At 44.2% G+C, this 23,227-nt stretch overlaps 1 protein-coding gene across 8 annotated transcripts in view; it reads right to left on the bottom strand.

Moving 5' to 3' along the window:
* WWOX (WW domain containing oxidoreductase) overlaps positions 1-23,227 on the bottom strand; it is a 1,124,793-nt gene that overhangs the window by 1,029,657 nt on the left and 71,909 nt on the right. The window contains exon 6 of one of the 8 annotated variants that reach the window (XM_045381902.2): positions 234-2,311. The exons of 6 other annotated variants lie outside the window; for them this stretch is intronic. In XM_045381902.2, the coding sequence (XP_045237837.2) occupies positions 2,294-2,311 (18 nt within the window). In that variant the 3' untranslated portion in view covers positions 234-2,293. Of the gene's footprint in view, positions 1-233; positions 2,312-3,820; positions 11,550-23,227 lie in introns of those variants that run through there. One more of the 8 variants, XM_065537398.1, reaches the window with a different exon arrangement.

Genomic DNA, 23,227 nt, shown 5'->3' with positions numbered 1-23,227 from the left:
TCCTGGCAATGCCACTTGACAGCCGATTGACCCTGGCTGAGTTTCTTAGCATCGCCGAGCCTCAGTTTCCTTGCAGTAAAAAGGACCGATATCACAGGTGGTGCAGACGTACCAAGGAATAAGGAATAAAGAAAGTCAAGTGGCTGATACGAGTCTGGTGCAGAGTTGGCTCTCAACTCCCACTAACTGCTATTATTTGCAATGCAATATCACCTTCTCCTTATGCCTGAAATTATATATTAGATGAGTACTTTTCTGTGCGGGAAGGAATTCACTAGGAAACAAGGAGATGAGAATCACATTTTGTCTTCACTTAAAATCCTCAAACCAGGCAGTAGTCAGTGGGGGTGATAAAATTGCCTTGTGGATCTTACCATGACTTTTGTCCAAAATGATCAGAGAGTACATTAAATCATTAGCAGAAACTTTGCTACCTGCTGATTTTACAATGCAGGCAGTGAAATTCATTGCAGAAGCAAAATAGGGCCAATAATATAATTACAGCACTCTGCCTATGCAGTCAGAGCTAATGCTATTATTTGACATTGCAAGGCTGTGCTTTTCCCCAGAGTCTCAGTGGAGACAAGGTTCGCCCTAATTGGTTCCAAAGCACAACCTCCCCAACACAATCTTTCCTCAGGACCAGTAATGTTAATTTCCACACGACTGTAAATAGTATTTGCAAACAATACAAACATGGTAATAAGAGGCTAGGTGGGTAATTAATGTGGTTACAAAGTAGCTTATTTGCATTTTTATTTAAAAACGGCCTTCTTTAAAAAGCAGCTCAGATTTCTCTTTGCAAAAGGAGCCTTGGTTAAAGAGTACAGCAGTAATTACTCTCTTTAGGGGTTCTTTTATATGTCCTTCAGGGAATTAGAATGAAAAGATAAGCAGAATTATAAAGGAAATCATGTAAAATATGAAATGTACTATAAACACTTAGTAGTGTATTTACCATAAGCTAGGCTTACCTTCTTCCTTAATGGAATATTTTAAACAGCTTACAATACATTCAAATTAATTGTAGATATGGCTAAAAGGTACAATCATCTGGTTAAACTCTTTTTTCTTGAAAGGTAGATTATTTCAAGATTTGACGCGCCATCACAGTAAATTCCACTTGATCATCTGCAGAAAAGTGCTCTCAGTAAGACAAAGGGTTAAGTGGGGCCCATCACTGAGATAAGGCAAAGATTTGCATTCTTCTCTAATAGAAGGAAGCCAGTATGTTAGAGCAATACTTTCATCTATCTTTTCTTAGCTTACATCTTGCATTCTTGGGCTCAAAAAATAGGAAGTGCGAAAATAAATTCAAAACCCCATTTGGAACGGAATTCAATCTTTTTCATTTCTCTCACGTTCCACATGTTAGATCTTTTTTTTTTTTGAGACAGAGTCTTGCTCTGTCGCCCAGGCCGGAGTGCAGTAGTGTGATCTCGGCTCACTGCAACCTCTGTCTCCCGAGTTCAAGCAGTTCTCCTGCCTCAGCCTCCCAAGTCGCTGGGATTACAGGTGCCCGCCACCATGTCCGGCTAATTTTTGTATTTTTAGTAGAGACAGGGTTTCATCATGTTGGTCAGGCTGGTCTTAAACTCCTGACCTGGGGTGATCTGCCCACCTTAGCCTCCCAAAGTGCTGAGATTACAGGCGTGAGCCACTCTTTTTATTCTTAGCACTTAGCACCCACTAATGTGCCCAGCCTGAATCTGCAATTTCACATGTGGAAATTTCTGGAAGGTGGCCATGGTGTCAGGACCAACAGTAGTTAAGACACGTGATTTCTTCCGGAAGTCATTCAATCATCACCCACTAACCAGTAGGAGGTGAGCCAGGAGCTGGGTCCCAGGGATGAAAAGTCCCATCTCCCTCCCTGAAGAAGTTCATGTTCTTAGGGTAGAACTGCCAGGTGGACGCACCTGTCAGGTTTAATGAAGGAGCAGGTTCCAGTCGGTCTGCAGGTACTGGGAAAATCTTCACATAGGTCATAGTGCTCAAGGAGACCCTCCCAGATGAGAGACTGGGGTCTGAAAAAGTGGAAGGGTTGGGTTTTCCAGGCAGAAGTACCATTAGGCACCAAGGAACTGGGGATGGAACAGCTTGGCAGGTCTGGGGAACCTCAGAGGGCACAGCAGGGAAGCCCACTGGGATCCCAGTTAGCAGAAGGCATAAAAGAAGTTGCAAACTCAGATGTCAGCCAGGCCACACGTGCCTTCATTTTCTCCTTCGACAGACGTTTATAAAGGACCTGCTATTGCGTCACACGGCGCTGCTCTATAGCAGAACGCACATTCTACTGGAGGGAGACAGTCTAGAAACAAGAAATGGAATACGTAAGTTAAATAGAGCGTTAGTGGGTTCTAACTGCTAAGAATAAAAAGAGTAGAGGAGGTTTAAAAGGATTGGGAGTTAGAGGGTTGATGGTTAAACCAGGCAGGGACAACACCCAAAGGAGTAGAAGAGTTAAGGGTGGGCGTTTGGAGTTGGGGGTGATCACCTGGCCCAGGAAGAAGCAGCTGATATTCAGTCCCAGCTGATTATTGAGATCAATCTTTTGTTTTTTTGTTTTTTTTTTTTTTTTGAGACAGAGTCTCACTCTATCACCTAGCCTAGAGTGCAGTAGCACGATCTCAGCTCACTGCAACCTCTGCCTCCCAGGTTCAAGCAATTCTCCCACCTCAGCATCCCGAGTAGCTGGGATTACAGGTGCCCGCCACCACGCCCAGCTAATTTTTGTATTTTTAATAGAAACAAGGTTCCACCATGTTGGCCAGGCTGGTCTCGAACTCCTGACCTCAGGCGATCCACCCGCCTCAGCCTCCCAAAGTGCAGAGATTACAGGTGTGAGACACCAAGCCCAGCCAATCTTATTTTTGAATTAAAAGAAAGAAAGGAAAACCTATCACCTACTAAGCAGTTCCAATAAACCTGTCTACAAAAAATCACTGTAACAAACTCCCTGACTCCAAAGAGACATATATTGTTTTAAAAAATTAAATTAAATTTCAAAAGGATATGTCTGTACTCTCATTTACCTACCCTCCAACAATTCAAACAAACAAAAATCCCAAATTAGTTTTGGCTAAGTCTGCCCTTCTTCATATAAGCATCTATATTCACATATCCATATGGTGTTGCTACCTTCTCACTTCCAGCCCCTAGCATCCTCTAAACAGCCAAAACATATTTTCCATAAGAATTCTAATGATATTTCAATGATATAAGACCAGATCTAAATAAGACCAGCTTCTTGGTATTGTTTTGAAAACAGTCACCCGGTAAAATTTATTTATACTTTAGATAGAATTCAGAGGCTATAATGATGTATTAAATATGATTTCAAAATACTTCAGAAAGGCAGAAAAGCAATGAAGTGGAAGAGAAGGATAATAAGTTTATGACATTCAAGTAAATATATCCAGAAAACTGGGTCATTTATACCAGAACCGCAATCTTTTCTGTTAAAATATGCAAACGACAGTATGAAAAATGGTTTGTGATTTTAAAGAAATATAGCACTACAAATGTCAGCGTGCAAGAACTCAATAACACTTAATGAAACTTTGGATTTCAAATTAATTACTGATTGACTAAGGCATCTAGAGGGAAAACAGCCTCGATCAGAGAAGTCTGGGATGAGCCATAAATCTGGATACCTCTTTCGGGGACTCTGAGCTGGCACTTCCTACTTGTGCCATTAATGGGTGGTTAATGGGGTGACTGGTCGCTGGAAGGACCACTGGTTTGATTCTCAGAAATAAGACTGGTTAATGTTTTCCTGACTCAGATGTACCTTTCTTTTCTTTTTTCCCTTTTGAAATTGTCAACATGTATGTTTGTGGCGTTAGCTGTTTCTGGGAGCTTGAAATAAAACGTTAAACAAACTTGTGAAGCGCTATTTTACTGAAAGGCAAGTGGTAACCGTATCAACAAAATTATCTTTGTCAAGTGAATTCTTTGTTCACAATTATTCCCTCCCTGCCTTTGCCTCGCTTTCCTGTGGGCAGAATACACTTTCCTGCCCCACTGCTGTTGGTTTTGGCTACTGCCATTGATTTTTTGACAATAAGACACAGACATGAGGTACCACAATGTATGAACAGAAGCCTCTGTGAGGTTTTGCCCTCTGCAGGCCCTGATGACATCTCCTACAGCCTGGACCCTTCGAGGAGAAGCTGTGAGAAGCTGAGCCCAAGAAAGCCCATCTGAGACTGTAGAGCCACAGCCAAACCTCAGCCACATGTGTTATGAGCAAACAAACATACTTTCGTTTTTGCGAGCCCTTGAGAGTCTGGGGCTGCTTGTTACTGCAGCAAAAGCTGGCTAATATGCCGTCCTTGTCAATCAACTAAGAAAATTTTTAACCACAAAATTCAAGTCATAGCTTTATATTTAATGTAGGTTACATAATTCAAAACATTCAACTATAACAGCACTAGACCTGTAACAAGTAAGTTCTCACCTAATAAAGTTTTTTTAAAAAGATACTGTCAAAAAATAAACAAGGAAGAGACTATATCCACCATTATCTGTAATAATAAAGCTTCAGCATTTCAAATGGTCACCAGTAAGACAACAATGGTAAGAAGACACCAGTAACATGACAAAGTGCTTATTGTATGCCAGGCACTGTAATGTGTGCCACATACATTCCCATATTTCCTCAACAACCCAGGGATATGGATCCATTTGTTTTTGCTTTCTTTTCTTTCTTTTTTTTTTGACAGAGTCTCAGTCTGTCACCTAGGCTGGAGTGCAGTGGTGCGATCTCAGCTCCCTGCAACCTCCGCCTACTGGATTCAAGTGATTCTCCTGCCTCAGCCTCCCAAGTAGCTGGGCCTTCAGGCACGTGCCAACAAGGTTGACTAATTTTTGAATTTTTAATAAAGACGGGGTCTTGCCATGTTGGCCAGACTCGTCTCGAACTCCTGACCTCAGGTGATCCACCTGCTTCAGCATCCCAAAAGTGCTGGGATTACAGGCATGAGCCACCGTACCTGGCCTTGGTTTTCTTTTTTAATAATTTCAACTTTTATTTCAGATTCAGGGGGTACCTATGCAGATTTGTGACATGAGTATATTGCATTATGCTGAGATTTGGGGTATGAATGATCTCATCACCTGGATAGTAATGGGTCCTATTTTTGTCCCTCTTTTATAAACAAAGAAATAGAAACACAGAGAGGCTAACTAACTTGCCTAGAAACAAAATGGATACCCTCATCTTTGTCATTCTTTGTATGATTCCAGATAGTGCCCCATCCAATTTTAGTGTTCTCTGTGTGTCACACTTTCAGTCTAATGAAAGTAGATTAATTTTAAAATATTCCAAGTACAGGCATTCCATCCACCGCTCCTCAGTAAAGTTACTCCTATGATCAAATATCCTGTAAATTCTGAGAACTGTTCTAATAATTATTCCAGTTCATTTTTCCACATAGCAGCGCCTCCCACTCTGCAATGCCATTCTCAAATCCCCCCTCAGATAAGAATGTCTTCCGAGGATCAAGAACCTGCCTTGCTCTAAATCCTCACCCAAAACCTTCCCCATGTGGGAAATCTATGTTAATTCCACCAAACTGGAACTATAAAACAGCAATCATGTACAGGAGGGGGAAAAAGACTGAAACTCATAAAAAGGAATTAACATATTCACACGGGATGCTATCTATAATATGTACAAAACAGGTATCCAAGATTTGGTAAATGCAACTTCCTAAAACATTGGCACCACACATTGATATATTTTGGCGGTATATTTTTCAAAGCCCGAACAAATATAGTAGAAACTCATGACGATGCTATTTTGTATGTTTTTTTGCCTTTCCTACCTATGATTAAAGAAAGATTCCCAAGCCTGGTTGCTCCAACTTAGTAGCTCAATGGTCCAAAAGCAAGATAGGGCTGCATTCCAGCCTGCACCCTGTTCACCAGACTGGGTGCCCATGTGAAGGAGATGTGGGCCCCAGGAGGAGGGGACATATTTTCTTAATTCTCACAAAGGTGTGTGTGGCTGGTGGGCTTGGCCTTGGGAGGCTCCAGGGGCTCCGAGGTCCAGCGGTCCAGCTGGATCCAGTGGTCCAGCAGCATCATCTTGCCCAATCCAGTCCTCATCACTGGGGTTGGAAAGAGGGCTCATAAAATAGACTTTTTCTTAACCAGGGGATGGAGAATGACACAAGCCACCATAAAGCTGGTATGTGGACATTTTGGACCAGAGGTTCAAGACTCAAGTAAAGGTCCTTGAGAAAGTCACACAGTGATCTGATCAGATGACTGATACCCTGGGTCCCAAAAAACACCAACAAATGGGGATTGGGAGGATGATGTAATGGGAACTAAGGTACAGCGAACCCATGACATGGAAGGCACCCTGTACAGCATTCTCCATTATCACAGTCAACTTCACAACTCTATGAAGTATGCAACATCATCTCCAAGATTAATTGTTTGGCTCAAGTTGGACATCCACTTAGAAAATGAGCTGGGTTTCATACCAAGTGGTTTTGACTCTGAAATCCAATATACTTTCTCCTTGCCATGCCAGTGTGATTACAGTCAGCCCCTGAAAGGATGCAGGATCTGAGCCAAATCACTCTACCTGGGGCCCAACTCACCCTGCGAATATATGTCTACAATAGAGTTGGCTGGAAGGGATATGCAGTGCAGCCATCACGGGGTTAGTGGAGGAGACACCGACAATAAGAGTATCCAGCAGGCATAGCCGTCGGAGGCCAGAGAGTCACCAGGTATACTGGATAGGAACGATTTGGTTGCAGGTGACAGAAACCCAGCCAAAACATGCCCCAACACAAAGGGGGATTTGTTAGTTCCACAATATTTCAAGATCAGGGGTCAAGTTGGCCAAAAGAACTGCTTTGCTCTCTCTCTCTCATCTCAGGCTGACTTCAGCTTCCTTACTGTCTCCTTGTGGCAGGAAACTAGGCTGCTAGCAGCCCATATAAACATCCCTGCACCTCCTAGGCCCTCAGATAAGAGACTGCACCTTCTCCACCGGCTAGGGACTGGTCTGGCTTAAGCCAAGTGCCCATCTTAGCACCAACCACGTCAGTGAGAGTGTAATGGACCATAACTGGCCCAAATTAGTTCATGCAAATTACCACCGCCCTCCTCACTTTCAAAGTTCCTAAGATGAAGCTATTAATACCAAGTGTGGACAGACGTGCTGGACGAGATAACAGCTGCCACAGTGCGAAGGGTTTGGGTGGGAAGTGAGTTCTTGAGGAAAAGTAAGAAGGATTTGAGCCGAGTGTGGTGGTTCATTCCTGTAATCCCAGCACTTTGGGAAGCCCAGGCTGGTGGATCACTTGAGGTCAGGAGTTCAGGACTAGCCTGACAAACATGGTGAAACCCCGTCTCTACTAAACATACAAAAATTAGCTAAGCATGGTGGCAGGCACCTGTAATCCCACCTACTTGGGAGGCTGAGCCAGAAGAATCACTTCAACTTAGGAGGCAGAGGTTTCAGTGAGCCGAGATCACACCATTGCACTCCAGCCTGGGCGACAGAGCCAGACTTCATCTCAAAAATGAATAAATAAATAAAATACAAAAGAAGGATTTATTTAGGTGCCATTATTATCATAGCCACTGGTTGTTAACTAATTGATCTCTTTTCTTTCTCAAAAACAGACTTTCAGAGCTCTTGCCCCAATTGTATACACCCTCTGTGTGGTTTCACTTAAAACTGTCTTCAGTTGTCTCTGAAGGTGGACAAATGATCCAGCATTATTACAAAGACATACAGACTTTGACATCCCTCATGGGCCTGCACCAATAAAGAGAGAGATGGAGACAAGGACAATCTCCATCTTACATCATCAGAGCAGCAAAAGTGCCCATGGCTACCAAGAGGCAATGGGAAGCGAAACCTCTCAGGGCGGGGCTACAGCAAGAAGGGTCTCCTGGAGGCCACCATGGCACAGGTGAGCTGCAGCCCTGAAGATCTTGCTATTAACCTGTCACATTGTGCCCCATGCCCACGCCACCTCTGGAATCTACGTATTCCTAGTCCTGAGAAGCCACACTTTCTCCTGTTTCCGGCTTGGCTCGGACCCGAACCCATGACTTGCAACTCCCCCCTCCAAATGAGCTGCATGCTCTCAGGCACAGCTTGGATCAAACACTGGCTTCAACAGGAAGGTCGGGTCTCTGGCATGACCTCGCCTCTGCCTGCACCTCCAACTTTTGCCTTGCTGCCCCCTTCCCCCATTCTCCTCCTCAGCCCCATTCCCTTCCCCTGTTCCTTGTACCCTGCTTCAATAACTTTATAGCAGACTCTGATCTTCACTAATCTTTTCTGTTAGTCAGACGCAGAATCAAAACAGAGCATGTGTCATATCTTGTCAAACACGGGTATTCTTTCCAGTGATCCCAGGGAAAATCACTGATACGATTTCAAAAGGCCTGTCATTTCTCCCCAGTATCCACGAAGGATCTTAACATCCATGGGTCTGCCAATACCTTTATGTAAACCAGTGATTTTCCAGCCTGGGTCATATCACATGGCCCAGAGTTTAGTGTCTGTAAAGTAACATTTGCTGTCATTTTTCCCTAATATTATCTCCACGAAACTTCTAAATGATGGTCCTACTATTCTGGGATTTTTCAAGTAAAGCCCTGTCACTCCAATTCTAGAGCCTTAAAACTTTATTTTTTCCCAACTGAGGCAAGCAATCTATTCTTTTTTGTTTGTTTGTTTGTTTGTTTGTTTGGAGACGGAGTCTTGCTCTGTCGCCCAGGCTGGAGTGCAGTGGCACGATCTCGGCTCACTGCAAGCTCCGCCTCCCAGGTTCACGCCATTCTCCTGCCTCAGCCTCCCGAGTAGCTGGGACTACAGGCACCCGTCTCCATGGCCCAGCTAATTTTTTTTTTTATTTTTAGTAGAGATGGGTTTCACTGTGTTAGCCAGGATGGTCTCAATCTCCTGACCTTGTGATCTGCCTGCCTCGGCCTCCCAAAGTGCTGGGATTACAGGTGTGAGCCACCGCGCCCAGCTGAGGCTAGCAATCTATTCATAATGTTCAGATGTAAACTCTTCTCACCACTTTGATAAATTTAACTGTATTGATTTAATACACATTGACAAGTACTAAATTTCATGTAAAATAGCTAGTTAGAAAACCATAGCAAGTACCTTTTAATCAACTAAGAAACCACACACTCCCAAGTTCTCATAACCCTAGTGAGGAATTACAACGAATGAAGTGATGTTATAGTAATTAAATTCTTGGAATGCATCCATAATGCCTAATGGAAATGGAAACCTTACGAGGTCTTAATGCCTGGGAAACACCTATTACGTCACTGAAATCTCTAGAATCCACCGTATTTTACCTTTCTCCTTTAAAGTTGGGTGAGAAAGTCACTGCTTTCTAATGTGGCTTGAACCATTCTTGCCCTGCTCAAGTTAAGGTAAAGGAAGGACAAGAGACATGGGTCCTGAAACCTGCAGAAAAGATTCTGTGCTATTTTCTTCTCTTTGGCAGGTCAAGGGACAGATTTCTGTTACGCAATGTCACACCTTCTAGTGAAACTGTTTCTGTAACCCTCCAAAGACTGAGTTCCTTTGCGTCTTTTTCTTGGGACAGAGTCTTGATGTCTCAGAGTCTCACTGTGTGTGTGGACCAGGCTGGAGTGCAGTGGCGCAATCTCGGCTCACTGCAATCTGCTTTCCTGGTTCAAGAAATTCTCCTGCCTCAGCCTCCCGAGTAGCTGGGACTGCAGGTGTGCACCACCATGGCCAGCTAATTTTTTGCATTTTTAGTACAGACTGGTTTCGCTATGTTGGCTAGGCTGGTCTAGAACTCCTGACGTCAAGCGATCTGCCTTTGTCAGCCTCCCAAAGTGCTAGGATTACAGGCATGAGCTGCCGTGCTTGGCCTCAAAGACTAAGTTCCTTGAGTGCAGTCCTCTTTTCTTTGTACCTACCTGGCACCTCTTGCAAAGCCTGGCATAACTCAGCCATGTGTGAAAGGTGCGTTGGATGAATAAAAAGACAGATAAGGAACCAAGAGCATCATTTGCTACTAACTTGCCTAAAACATTTACCCTCAGTTAACCTGGTTAAGATATAACTCAAAGAATAAAAACTAAGGTAAAGGGTGTTTCTTTGGGGAGATGGGACAGTTCTGTATCCTGACTGTGATGTTGGTAACCCAAACGTATATATGTGGTAACTTTTCATAGAACTACACACACACACACACACACACACACACACACACACACAGAGCCACACACAAATGAGTACATGCAAACACTAGCGGAACTCGGATAAAATCTGTAGTTGGTTAATATTATCATGCCAATGTCAATTTCCCAGACTTGATTGTTATGCTGTGATTATCACTGGGGAAGCTGAGTTAAGGGTACCCAGAACCCTCTATACTATTATTCACAACTTCTATGAGAATCTAAAATTATTTTAAAACAAAACTTTATTTATTTTTCTTTTGAGACAGGGTCTCGCTTTGTCACCCAAGCTGGAGTGCAGTGGCGTGATCTTGGCTCACTGCAACCTCTGCCTCCTGAGTTCCAGGAATTCTCCTACCTCAGCCTCCTGAGTAGCTGGGATTACAGGCATGTGCAACCATGCCCAGCTAACTTTTTGTATTTTGAGTAGAGAGAGGGTTTCGCCATATTGGCCGGGCTGGTCTCAAACTCCTGACCTCAAGTGATCCACCTGCCTCAGCCTCCCAAAGTGCTGGCGTTACAGGCATGAGTCACTGCATCCGGCCTAAAATAAAGCTTTTTAAGAGACAAATGCAAAGTAGAAATTTCAACAAGTCAAAGGATATCAACTGACCAACTGTCAGGTTAAACTGTGAGTTCTAGCAATTAAGGATTTACGAGAAAAACACCAAATTGTACTTTTTCTCTCTCCAGTGGTTACCCTCTAGATCAGCAATGTCTGATGAAAATAAAGGGTCACCTACATAATGTTAGCCTTTCTAGTAGCCGTGTTAAAAAAAAAAAAGGTAAAAAGAAACAGATTAAATGAACTTCAATGATATTTTATTTAACCTGGTATGTCCCAAATATTATTTCAGCATGGAACTGATATAAAAATGTTAATTGAATATTTTCTTTATACTGTCTGAAACCTGGTAGGCATTTTATTTTACATCAACAGCTCATTTCCATCTGGACCAGCTACATTTCAAGCTCTCAACTGCCACACATGGCCAGTGGCTACCATACGGAAGGGGGCAGAGCCAGGTACCCCCTTTAAGTTGCTGTTAAAGTCACTTTGAGGCCGGGTGCGCTGGCTCACACCTGTAATCTCAACACTTTGGGAGGCCGAGGTGGGTGGATCACCTGAGGTCAGGAGTTCAAGACCAGCCTGGCCAACATGGTGAAACCCCATCTCTATTAAAAATACAAACATTAGCTGGGCATGCTGGTGGGTGCCTGTAATCCCAGCTACTCGGGAGGCCGAGGCAGGAGAACCACTTGAACCCGGGAGGTGGAGACTGCAGTGAGCCGAGATCGTGCCATCCAGCCTGGGCAACAGAGCAAGACTCTGTCTAAAAATAAAAAAATAAATAAAAAGTCACTTCAAGAGGTTTTCATAATTGCACCTTTTTATTTCCTTTGAATGAATGCATATTCTCCAGCATTTCATGCCTACTTTATGCTGACAGGAGGCACCACCCTGGGGGATAATATATCTAAAGCTCTCTACCAATGAGCTTCTACGTGTAAACTTACTTTAAAAAAAAAATTACAGTTCACAGTTCAACTTGAAAAAGTTCTGCAGCTTCGAGGATTTGTATGCACTGTGGCGCATTGTTGGGGAAAGCTGTGAATCCTTCCTATCAGATCATCTTCAAATGAAGACAGAGTCTCATCAATTTTAAACAGTGCGGTTATAGAGGCAGGAGGGTCTTTGACGCCTGTTCTATATTCTTCTGATTCCATGTTGCATTAAAAATAGAGTATCAGTTAAATAACAACAAAAAGGCTTGACATGACCGTGGAAAGAAATCTTTGGCTGTTCTCTGATAGTCCAGTTCTCAGCCTCCTTCTGTGCACATATGGTGGGTTTGTGCACACACACCTCACCCTACCCACTGCTCACTCCTTGGCCCTGAGACTTGCTTTGGCCAACGGAATGTGAGCAGAGATGGCAAGAGTCGCCTCCGAGCCGGAGCAAGAGTCAGCATGTCCCTGTCTTCCGCTGTCACGACATCCAGCAGTGCAGGCTGCTCTGTGGGCCCCGGTGGCTGAGCGAGAGCCCCATTTCACGGAGCCCTCCAAGCAACTCATGATGAAAATACACTATGAGCAAGAAATAAACCTTTGTTGTTTCAAGCCCCAGAGATTTTGAGGTTGTTTGTTATTACAGCATAACTTAGACTGTCCTAACACATAATTCCATTGTTGATCCTGTACACGTGACATCAACGATTCCTTTGCAGACATCTCCCTGACTATGAGGCCTTATCGCATCTGCTATATAACCCAGACTCGGTTTTACAGTGGTTTCATTACCGACCATAAAAACCGTAACAGTGGAACTGTATAAACAAACCGAACAGTGTTTTTACTGTAAAACATGAATGTAATATAAATATTTGTCTTTGCCTTCTCTCAGCATCTGTAATGAGAGCAGAAAATTCATGCCATATGTTTATAGTATAAAGGGGGAAAAAATAGATCTCAGTGATTCATCCATGTGGGTGCTGGTTAAGCTGTTTAATATTTTTAATTCATCCATTTTCCTTCACATATAAATCCTCCACAAATCATAAAACCCTTACGACTGTCGGTCACTAAATTCACAATTACTTCTACAGAGGGGTCCTGGCTAAGGCGAATGTGAGCATGGTGATAATGAGGTCATTTTCTCCGGCATCATGAGAAAACACCAAGCGAATCGCTACAGTCTGACCCTTGCCTACCCCAGCCCAGCCCCGCCCCGTAAATTTGAATATGAAAACACTTCTCCAAACACTTCAAAATCCCTATCCTACCTCTGGCTGAAGTGCCACGGAACATTTGGGATCCCGACAGCTCCAGCTTTTTTAAAATCCTCCTATGGAGAAGCGCCGAGCATGTTAAGTGGCTTTAGCTGCTTAGGACCTTCTGATATGGTGGAAGGAGGCATTACCGTGCGCACTGAGGTCTGTGCCAAGCATGGAATCCAGCTTCACATGCAGAGAGCAACGGGGAAGGTTTTTATATTGGAGCTGCAATTGAGCCCTTGATGTGAAGTTGTTGAAGCCTGCCCAAAGTGTTTGTGCAGGCTTTTAGGATGCAAGCCGAAAGGCACAGAGAATGATTCAATTTTCTCCAAACTGGCTCACGGACCAGAGGTTTCTGGAAATGGTCACTGTCCTACGAAATCCAATACTGCAGCAAGAAAGCTTTGTTTGAACACGACACAGATCTACTCAGAGGAGGCTCTGTCTGGCACTGAGGAGGGCACAAGAGTTATTGACGGGAAGAAGGAAAGGTGGGGGTACTGCGACAAGTTAGAACCCAGGATGTTCAAGGCATGAAGGGGTGGCATTCAGGAGCTTTTGGCTCAATGAATGGTACTTGGCAGGTGCTACTGAGCATGTGCCACTAACCATGCACTGTTATCTCATTTAATCCTGACAAGCATCCTGCGGTTCAGGGATGCTATAGCCCCATTTCCTGTAGGAAGATAGAGAGGCACATGCAGGAACACCTTGTCTGAGATCCACAACACTGCTATGGAACGGTGCAGCCAGGATTCTAACCTCCACTGGGCTGATTCCAAAATCCATGTTCTCAACCACTAACTAGACCACCAAAGTCAAAGAAAACCTTTCATGCTCATAACCAGCTGGTCCTATGCCACCCAAAAGTGATGAGAAATACAGGCATTGCATCTGCTCTTGCCCGAATATTCTTGAGCTTGGGCCATAATCCAGGCCTTGCTTCCCTCCCCAGCCACTCCGCCCCCAACACATACACACATAGACCCCTAGTGGGTGGCAGATATTATTATTACTATTAATTTACGTGTCTGTCTCCACACTTAAGACTCCTTGAGGGCAAGGACAACGTCTCGTGTATCTGTATGTGCTGAGAGTCCAGTGGGATGGCTGGCGTAGAATAAAGGGTCAGTACATGCTTATTGACTAAATATAGAGACCCACAGGCAAACAATCAATGCACTACACGATCAGTGCTCTCATAGATGCATATTTAAAAAACAAAACTTGGACCATGAGCTCTTGGGAGGAAAGAACCTTTGCTTTCTTTATCACTGCCCTATCATTGGTGCTCAATGCTGTACCTGACCCAGAGAAGAAGGTTGACAATGATGTGCTGAACAAAACAAGGGAGGGAGGGCAGGAGAGAGGAAAGAGAAGCCCAGAAAAGCTTTGTGGGAAGACACCCCTGAGCAGAGACACACAGGATACAGAGGCAGATGTGGGGAGGACAAGCTTAGCTGAGATCCTTCCAAGCAGAGGACATAGTCTGTGCCAACACACGGACGGACAGGAAGCTTTGGCAACAGCAGTGAGTTTGATAGGGTTGGAACAAGAAAGAGAAGGGCCAAACAGGAGCCCAGACAGGTAGGCAGGGGTCAGACCACTGAGGGGCCCCAAGCAATTATTTTCTTTTTTTTTTTGCCAGCACTTGGAAAGCACACGCTAGGTACCGTTGCCAGTAGTCGGGCACCATCATGAACATTTTACATTAGCACTTTAGTTCATCTTCACAACAATTTTGTGATCCCAGTACTATTATCATCCCCAAGTCACAGATGAGGAAACTGAGGCAATAAGAACAAGTGAAAGTCGCATGGTTTTCGTAAGTGGCATAAACAGGATTTGAATCCGGGAAGGCTAAATTCCAGATGTGTTGCTTAGGCTCTCATAACACATTTTTATAGCTCAATCCTTTCAGACTGACGACATTAGTAAGTCTTTGCAGTCCTTCCGTAAGTGGAGCCTGGTGCAGAAGAGGAACTCGCTGAGGCAAAATGAGTCCTTTCCAAGGCCCATCGTGTTGACGGCGTGGGCTATTTATTCTCCTTAAATAAAGACCTTCCATACCTCCAGTTTATCCACTTATACATCTAAAATATATACTATCTTTTTAAAAAATCTATATTTAATTATATGGCATCAGTGAAATTCCACTCAGGGAACAATAATCTAACATAAATGAATGCTTCCAATAGAAAAAGCTGTAATTTAAAATAAATTACTGTGTTTGTCAGAAAAAACAAATTTACTCTCTTTATAGCAAGAAAAAAAAATATTATCTGGTATTAAGTAGCCCCAGTCAATTAGAAAATTTCATCAATAGCAAAGAACCAAATTACCACCCTAAATTCCTCCTCTCCCAGTGTAGATTTCACCGTGGATCCCAGCCACGGAGTGCACCGCCCGCTCTGGCCTGAGTTTCATTAAGGCTTAAAGTCAATTAAGCCACGAATTGGAACAATCATTCCTCCTTTGCAAAGTATTGATATTTTTTTCCTGGCCGCTTTAGGGCTTTTCCAGGGCTCACGAAGAGATTTATGTTAGACAATTTCTTTCTGATTAAAACAAATCATAGCTCAACAATTCTAATTTCCTCCTTTCTAAGCAAGAAATGGTCAGAGAACGCTAAAAACAGTCATCGGCACCCCTCCCCGACCACCACCACCACCATCGTGCAAAGCCAGGCACTAAAAACCTCACAAAAATAAAAACACTGCCAGACAGGTTTCTCTCTCTCTCTCTCTCTCTCTGTCTCTGTCTTTCTGTCCCTCCTCTGTGTCTCCACATCCCCTGTGTCTCTCTTTCTCTGAACCTCTGTCTCTCCTCTGTGTCTATCTCTCTGTATCTCTCTCATTAATTTACCTTTCAGTATACATTTATCCTGATAGGCTTCAGGACAATTACTTATGAAACAAAAAGGAAGAAGGATATTAGAAGCAAAGCCAACCCCAGCGGGGTTTTCAGCTTTAAGTAGTAGAAAACAAGAAGGTTTTTATACTTACCTCAAAACCCTACCATCATCTCAGGCCTTTTAATTTTTAAAGGCTTTACTAACTTCGGATCAACCTTCTCTCTCTCGATGACACCCTCAAGCACAGCCCGGACGTCTGCTGGATTTACCCACTAGGACTCATGTATACCCCTGCTCTGGGGTGCAGCTGGGTTTACCTGCTAGCCCTAACGTATGCCGCCAACTCTTGGGCGCAGCTGGATTTACTCGCTAGCCCTAAGGTATGACCCCTACTCTCGTGCGCAGCTGGATTTACCCACTAGCACTCATGTATACCCCCTCTCTTGGGTGCAGCTGGATTTACTCACTGGCCCTAACATATGCCCCTACTCTCGGGTGCAGCTGGGTTTACCCACTAGCCCTAACATATGCCCCAACTCTCAGGGGCAACTGGATTTACCAAGTAGCCCTAACATATACCCCCTACTCTCGGGTGCAGCTAGATTTACCCACTAGGGCTAATGTATGTCCCCAACTCTCGCATACAGCTGGATTTACCCACTAGCCCTAACGTACGCCCCCTACTCTCGGGTGCAGCCTTGTAAGCTGCTCATTCTACCTAAAGGCCCAGGTTTTTGTCCCTCAAAATCAAGATTTTTGAGTTTAGGAGTGGTTTATGAGTCCACTCTGCATCACAGCCGGCTCCCACTGCTCCAGAATGACCAGGCAAGCTAGAGATTTTCCAAATCAGGATGGGTCATTTTCAAATAACTGGAATAAAATATGCTTAACATAATAGACTGTAAATAAGGACTCTTTCTTCAACAAGCTACAAGGCAGATGATGAATTGGGGAGACTTCAGTAGCATCAACATGAAACCAATTCACACAGCTCAGCACTTAGGAAAACACGTCAAGTTATTTGCACCTTCTGCTGGTCTGCTTGCCAAAAACCAACCAGCCGATCTGACCCTTCCTACAACGGCAGGATTACTGCTGCCCAGGTTATAATTCGCATGGCTCAGCTATTTTACCCTCTCACTCACTCAATAAATATTTACCAAATCCCTCCAACGGACCAAGCACGATGCTATTCACTGGGGTTATACTAAGAGGAACAAGCAAGACTTCTACATCCTTATGGCGTTGCACCTCTGCTGCTGTTTGAACCTAGACGTCACTGTGGCGTTTCATCTCTCTGCTGTTTGTTCCCTGAGCCTCAGCCTTTTCATCTGAAAATAGGATTCATAATATTAGCTATCTCATAGTGTTGTCATAAAGATGAACTGAATTCGTGCATTTAAAGTGCTTAGCACTGGAACACAACGCTAGCTACTATTATTATTATTATCACCATCATCATTATCATAAAAATAAGACTTTAATAAGCCATCCAATTAAGCATGAAGTGTCGGAGGCCATATTCCTGTTCTGCAGGCAGAATTAATTGTTAACTAGAATAAATTAATTGCTTAAGTTAACTACTGTGGGCCTCAGTTTTCTTGTCTGTCAAGTGGAGGAACTTAAATTGGATGATCTCAGAAATTCCTTTCCAATCTGAAAATGTTACCTTTTTACAACCACAGTACACCCAAATGCAATCTGTTAATTCATAACTCTCTCCAGAAGGACAGATGACTTTATTAATTGATACCTCAATTTTTCATCCTATTAGGTTTGCATAAATTTGCTCACATCTTTGCTGTCCCCGCAAAGCAATGGCTGAAAGTTATATAAAGCCCAACGGATCATACATGACTAAAAGAAACTTTATTTCTAACAGATTCTTTAAAGCATTGCAGAATTATTTCTGTGTTTCTGTCTCCCCAAAAACGTCTACGTTGGCAAGTCTTTGAGGATGCCACAAAACAGCGGCCCCACCCCGCTGCCTGATTATCATCATTAACACCCCTGCCAAGTGCCCTGGCTTCTCCTCCAACGATACAAAATGGCCCATGGCCCCAGGTAAACATTTGACCAGCTCTCGGTTATCCACATTTATAAACTAAACCCGAGGTAAACCATCCCAAACAGAAAGCAGTTCTAAAATGACCGCTTTTTTTTTGGACATGGAATCTCACTCTGTCGCCCAGGCTGGAAGGCAGTGGCGCAATCTTGGTTCACTGCAACCTCTGCCTCCCGGGTTCAAGGGATTCTCCTGCCTCAGCCTCCTGAGCAGCTGGGATTACAGGCATGCTCCACGACGACTGGCTAATTTTTGTATTTTTAGTAGAGACGGGGTTTCACCATGTTTGCCAGGCTGGTCTCGAACTCCTAACCTCAAGTGATCCGCCCACCTTGGCCTCCCAAACTGCTGGGATTACAGGCATGAGCCACCGTGCCTGGCCTGCTATTTTTAAATGTCACTATGCAAATTCTGGGTATGAAAGGATGTGGTCTAGCATTGAAATGCATTCCTACTCCTAAAGTGCCCATCACTACCCATAAGAGGAAGAATCCAGAAGGTTCCAGATGGTAGAGGAAATCAGATGAAAGACACTCTAGAATAAAAGGTTAGCAGCCTGCTTGACAATAAGGGCTGTGGGGTCACAGTGACATTTCCAACTTTCCAATAAAGAGAGACAATTTTGGGCTGGTGGCTGGCTGAGCTTCTGCAGGAATGGAAACAGCAACATCTTAAAAAGGAAAAGTGCTTAGTACCGGCAAACAGCCCAGAAGTGCAGGGACGCGGGACCAGAGAGGTCTGAATCTGCCCCAATCCCCTCTGTACCAAATCCAGCCAGGCCAGGCCACTTGCATGTGGCTGTCTTGCCTGCTCTCTGGGTATAATTATGAAGAGCTCCTCCCTTCACTGTCAACACTTCCTGATTCAAATAGTAAAGTGTCTCATCACCCGCCTCCTAAGACAGGGTTGCAGATAAGTAAACACATGTCCGTTTTCATGGACTTTCTACAAGGGAGGAATACTTTCTCCTATAATTTGTTAACGGTCCTCACAACAGGAACTATTGAAAGGGATGATTATTTTTAACCTTTGAGGCTCCGTGGATGGATGTTAAAGATCTTCCTTGAATGTCAGGAACTAAGCAAGGCTGTTCAGCCCCCGTCTCGTCCTTTTCTGCTCTTTGCGCCCATTTCAACCACAGCTGAACAGGACCGTGGCCAACAGGCCAACAGAGTCTCCGGACCCCGACACTCCTCCCTAACTCAGCCCAAATGTCTGTCTATCTGAATAACTGAGTATGGACTGTATCACCACCACTCAGACTCACAGTGATGGCTGCCAGGACCTAGAGAATAAAGTCTATTCTCCTAAGACTGGAATCCAAGGCCCTGAATGATCTGGCCTCATAGAGCAGCTTCCTGCCCTTTCCCCGACACCACATCCAAGCCTCAATCTCCATTCCCAGGGCACACTACTCACACTCTGTGGATGCCCTTCCTCCTGCTCCAGATGCACCCTCGCCGTGGGGGCTGATCACAGTCCCCCAGTACTTCCTCCCACAACAATCCTGCTCTGAAGCATGTGGGGAGACCATCTTTCATGAGTCATGAGAGTATCACTCTTACCACACTACCCAGGTGCTGGCATCGATGACAGTTTAGGGGTATCACCTCATTAGCAAAGTCCTTCTAGACTATCTTATGTCACCCACTCTACCTAGCATGTAATAGATGTTGGATAAATTAAAATTTCCCAGAAGTTTTAAATTTCAATCAATTTTTAAAATAGCCTGAAAATTTGGGAGCTAGTTGGTAAACTGGGTTGGGAAAACATTTGATTTTCATAAGCAAAGACAAAAATGTGTACCCACCCTTTTATAAAAGAAAAAGCAAGCTGCATGAGAATGTTGAGCCATGCTTCTCAACTTTTGCAGATATCAGAATCTCCTGGAGTAACTGCAAACCACAGATGGCTGGGCCCCACCTCCAGAGATTCCTTCCTAGCAGGTCTGCGGTGGGGCTCAAGAATTTGCATTTCCAACAAGCTCTCAGGTGACACTGATGCTGCAGGTCAGGGACCATGCTTTGAGTAGCACCATGTACGTATCTGCAGCATTGGAGACCACAGAGATTAATCAATGAAACACCACGAAGATCACTGCAAATATATCCTATCCTTTCCTGCCTTAAAAATAGCACCCTTCCTGCCCCCTTCCTTTTTATTTTTATCTTCTTATTGCTTACAATTTGATGTAGATTTTAAGCATCCTGTAATTCATCAACTAATTCTCTCCTGGCTATGCATTCCAAGTAATTAAAGTTCAGTAATAACTTATTCTTTCTGCTCCAGCACCTGCATTTCATTTGTTTATTTTCCCAGAGTCATAAATCTGAAGGGCTGTCAAAGTGCCATAATATTAGTGCAATAATCAAAGTTAATTAGTCCCTCTCAATAAACAACAACAAAGCCATTACAAAGATGCATTGAAGTTTCTCCCAGCTACCTGGTTTACAGGACGCATTGTAGTCGGAACAATTAGAATCTGAGAACTGTCGGTAAGTAAGTGCACTGTTCCTCTGCCATTTAAAAGAAGACTGTGATCTTCATTCACGCTGATTCATTAACTTCAGGGAAGGCAAGGCGGGTCTTGGCTCCTGAGTCTGCATGCTCCCCAGCTGCCTAGCCTTACCAAGTGCATCCCAAGCTTCAATAATAAAAAGAGGCACAGGGGTTACAAAGAAATGAGTGGGGCCAGTCTCACTGCCAACTTTTAGTAACCCAATATCTTCAATAACTTTGGATTTATTATTTAGGGAATTTGAGAGATGTGAGTTCTAGCTGGGTTCTGATGAGAAGGCAGCCAGTGGAACTCGGAGGGCAGGACCAGGGCCGGTGCATAGAAGATGCTCGGAGAAAGATTCTGCCTTCAATATGAGGGAGAACTCACTAATTAAGTGGTGTGCGGCAATGGAATGGGCAGCATGGGGAGAGAGGCGCTTATGCGAAAGCGGAGTGATTCCTGATCAGGGATGTTTTGAAAGTGTTGGAGAGAGGTCAGCCAAGGTGACCTGGGAGATGGATGCAACCCGGAAACTTAAGATTCCTTTAACGCAGTGGAGCTTCCTGGGTAAGTATACATGTCTTGTCCTTAGAACTCACTGTCCAGTCTCTCTCAAAGATCCTTCTCCCCTTGAGGCCATGGATCCTGTGATAGTTATCTATCCCTACATCACAAATTCCCCCAGAGCATAGTGGCTTAAAACAGTAACCATTTGGTATCTCACCAAATTTTGTGGGTCAGGGATTCAGAAGTGGTTTAGCTGCTGGGTGGTTCTGACTCAGGATCTCTCATGACATGTATCAGCCAGGGCCTCAGTCATCTGAAGGCTTGACTGGGCTGGAGGATTCCAAGGGGGATCATACAGATGGCTGGCGGCCTCAATTCCTTGTTGCATGGGCCTCTCCTCAGGTCTGCTTGAGTCTCCTCACAACATGGCGGCTGGTAAGTGATCCAAGAGAGTGAGCCAGGAGAAACCACGAAGCCTTTAGGACCTATCTCAGGAGTCATACCCTGCCATTTCTGCCAAATTCTATTCATGGAGAGTGAGTCACTAAGTACAGCCCACATTCCAAGGGCAGAGAATTAGCCTCTACTTCTTGAAAGGAGAATTATCAAAGAATTTGTGGACAGACTTTGAAACAATCACAGCCACTTCTAAGGCTTCCTTTTATAGGGTCTTCAGAACCTTGGGGGTAGCTGCATCTTCCACCTAAGGGTCAGGGACTAGTTACAGATGAACCCTCCTAGGAACACACGGTAGGCTCTGCCAGCCCTACTTCTCTCCAGCATTAACCCCAGCCCTTGTGGAAGGCCAGCTAGCTCCATACCAGGGCACTGGCACTGAAGACATGATAGGTACCCTTCTGCCCTCTACAGATGGAAGGGGCCCCCTGATCCTTAGCACAGCATATCTTAATAGTTAATAACCTTAGTCAGATTATTTTTATTATTATTACTATTATTTTTGAGACAGAGTCTCACTCTGTCACCCAGGCTGAAGTGCAGTGGCCTGATCTCGGTTCACTGCAACCTCCAACTCCCAGGTTAAAGCAATTCTCCTGCCTCAGCCTCCCCAGTAGCTGGGACTACAGGTGCATGCCGCCACACCCGGCTAATTTTTGTATTTTCAGTAGACACGGGGTTTCACCGTGTTGCCCAGGCTGGTCACCAACTTCTGAACTCGGGCAATCCGACCACCTTGGCCTCCCAAACTGCTGTGATTACAGGCGTGAGCCACCATGCCCCGCCACCGTAGTCAGATTATTAACTGACACACTGGTGGGAAGCTGAAGAGAGAAGTGACTACTTCCCAGTGCTTTGATCATTGAAAAAAATTAAAAAGACAGAGACTTTACAGCTGACGCTGGAATGAGTTAAGATTTTGGGGCTATTTGGATGTAGTAAATGTATCTGGCATGTCAGAAGAACATGAATTTCGGAGGGCTGGGGTAGAATGCCATGAATTGAATGTTTGCGTCTGATATGCTTTGGCTGTGTCCCCACCGAAATCTCAACCTGAACTGTACCTCCCAGAATTCCCACATGTTGTCGGAGGGACCTGGGGGAGGTAATTGAATCCTGGGGGCCGGTCTTCCCCATGCTATTCTCATGATAGTGAAGAAGTCTCAAGAGATCTGATGGGTTTATCAAGGAGTTTCCACTTTTGCTGCTTCTTCATTTTTCTCTTGCTGACACCATATAAGAAGTGCCTTTCACCTCCCACCATGATTCTGAAGCCTCTCCAGCCATGTGGAACTGTAAGTCCAATTAAACCTCTTTTCTTCCCAGTCACAGGTATGTCTTTATCAGAAGCGTGAAAATGGACTAATACAGCATCTCTTCAAAATTCTTATGGTCAAACCCTAATAGCCCATGTGATGGTAGTTGGAGATGCGGCCTTCGGGAGGTGATCAGATGAAAATGGAATCCTCATGAAGGGATTAGTGCCCTTATAAGACACATGAGACAGTGCTCCCTCTCTCTCTCTCTCTCTCTCTCTCTCTCTCTCTCTCTCTCAAGTCCTCTCAGCTCTCCACCATATAAGGACACAGCAAGAAAAGGGCTACTTGTAAACCAGAAAGAGGGACCTCACTAAGAACTCAACAAGGTTGGCACCCTCATCTCGGACTTCCAGCCTCTAGAACTGTGGGGAATAAATATTTAAGCTACTCATTGCATGATATTTTTGTTATAGCAGCCTGAACTAAGACAAAGAAGAAATACTGCTCCAACAAGATTTATAAGTGTATTTTAGGGATCTGTATTGGACAAGTTAGCTTCCCCTGCAGCGACCATTTACTGAACCTTTACTATGTGCC

Source organism: Macaca fascicularis, chromosome 20 (genome assembly GCF_037993035.2).
Source record: "Macaca fascicularis isolate 582-1 chromosome 20, T2T-MFA8v1.1".
Lineage (NCBI taxonomy): Eukaryota > Metazoa > Chordata > Mammalia > Primates > Cercopithecidae > Macaca > Macaca fascicularis.
The sequence above is the reverse complement of the archived record's forward strand: the minus strand, read 5'-3'. Positions and strand labels throughout refer to the sequence as shown.